This window comes from Aptenodytes forsteri, unplaced genomic scaffold (assembly GCF_000699145.1).
Source record: "Aptenodytes forsteri isolate BGI_AS27 unplaced genomic scaffold, ASM69914v1 Scaffold475, whole genome shotgun sequence".
In the NCBI taxonomy this organism is placed as follows: domain Eukaryota; kingdom Metazoa; phylum Chordata; class Aves; order Sphenisciformes; family Spheniscidae; genus Aptenodytes; species Aptenodytes forsteri.
The window spans coordinates 3,307-3,969 of record NW_008794113.1 but is presented as its reverse complement, the minus strand read 5'-3'; the positions used below and the strand labels follow the sequence as shown (position 1 = coordinate 3,969).

General features: G+C 68.5%; 1 protein-coding gene across 1 annotated transcript in view; it reads right to left on the bottom strand.

Annotated features, from left to right (window-relative positions):
- Positions 1-480, bottom strand: part of LOC103896024 (potassium voltage-gated channel subfamily H member 2-like) — a gene marked incomplete at both ends in the record, with an annotated part of 31,382 nt that extends 30,902 nt beyond the window's left edge. The window contains 1 exon segment of the mRNA XM_019471120.1: positions 208-480. Coding sequence (XP_019326665.1) covers positions 208-480 — 273 coding nt within the window.
- Between the last annotated feature and the right edge of the window lie 183 nt (positions 481-663).

The following is a 663-nucleotide window of genomic DNA, read 5'->3' as shown; positions in this document are numbered from 1 at the left end:
CGCGGCCCCCCGCCTCGGCGGGCCATTAACTCAAGGGTCTGTCTGCCCGTGACAGACGGCCACCTTCACCCCCGCGCAAATAACCGTCAATCTCCGCCGGCTGCGGCGGCCATTCCATTAACTCAAGGGTCTGTCTGCCCGTGACAGACGGCCACCTTCACCCCCGCGCAAATACAATCTCCGCCTGCGGCGGTGTGGGGTCCCTACCGTCCTTGCGGTAGAAGCAGATCTCCACCTTGCGCTCCTCGGCGCCCAGCAGCGCCTGGGCGATCTGGGCGGCGGCGCCGCGCTGGGTGCGGGGCCCGTGGAGGAAGTCGCAGGTGGGGCTTCTGCGCATCACCTCCGCCCGCGAGGACCCGCCGGTGCTGGGCTTCGGCATCACCTCCGCCCGCGAGTACCCACACAGCTGGCAGAAGCCGTCGTTGCAGTAGATCACCGCGCAGTTCTCCACCCGGGCATTGGCGATGATGAACTTGCGGCCTGGGGGAGAGGGGAAGGTCAACCCCGTGCCCCCCCCCAGCCCGGTGCCCCACAGGGAGGCTTCGCTCCGTCCGTCGTCCATCTGTCCATTCATCCGTCCATCCGCGGCTCTGGGTTTCCAGTGACCAAACACCCCACAAGCCGCCCCGCTCGCTCCCCAGGGGACCTCCCCCAAGCCGCTGG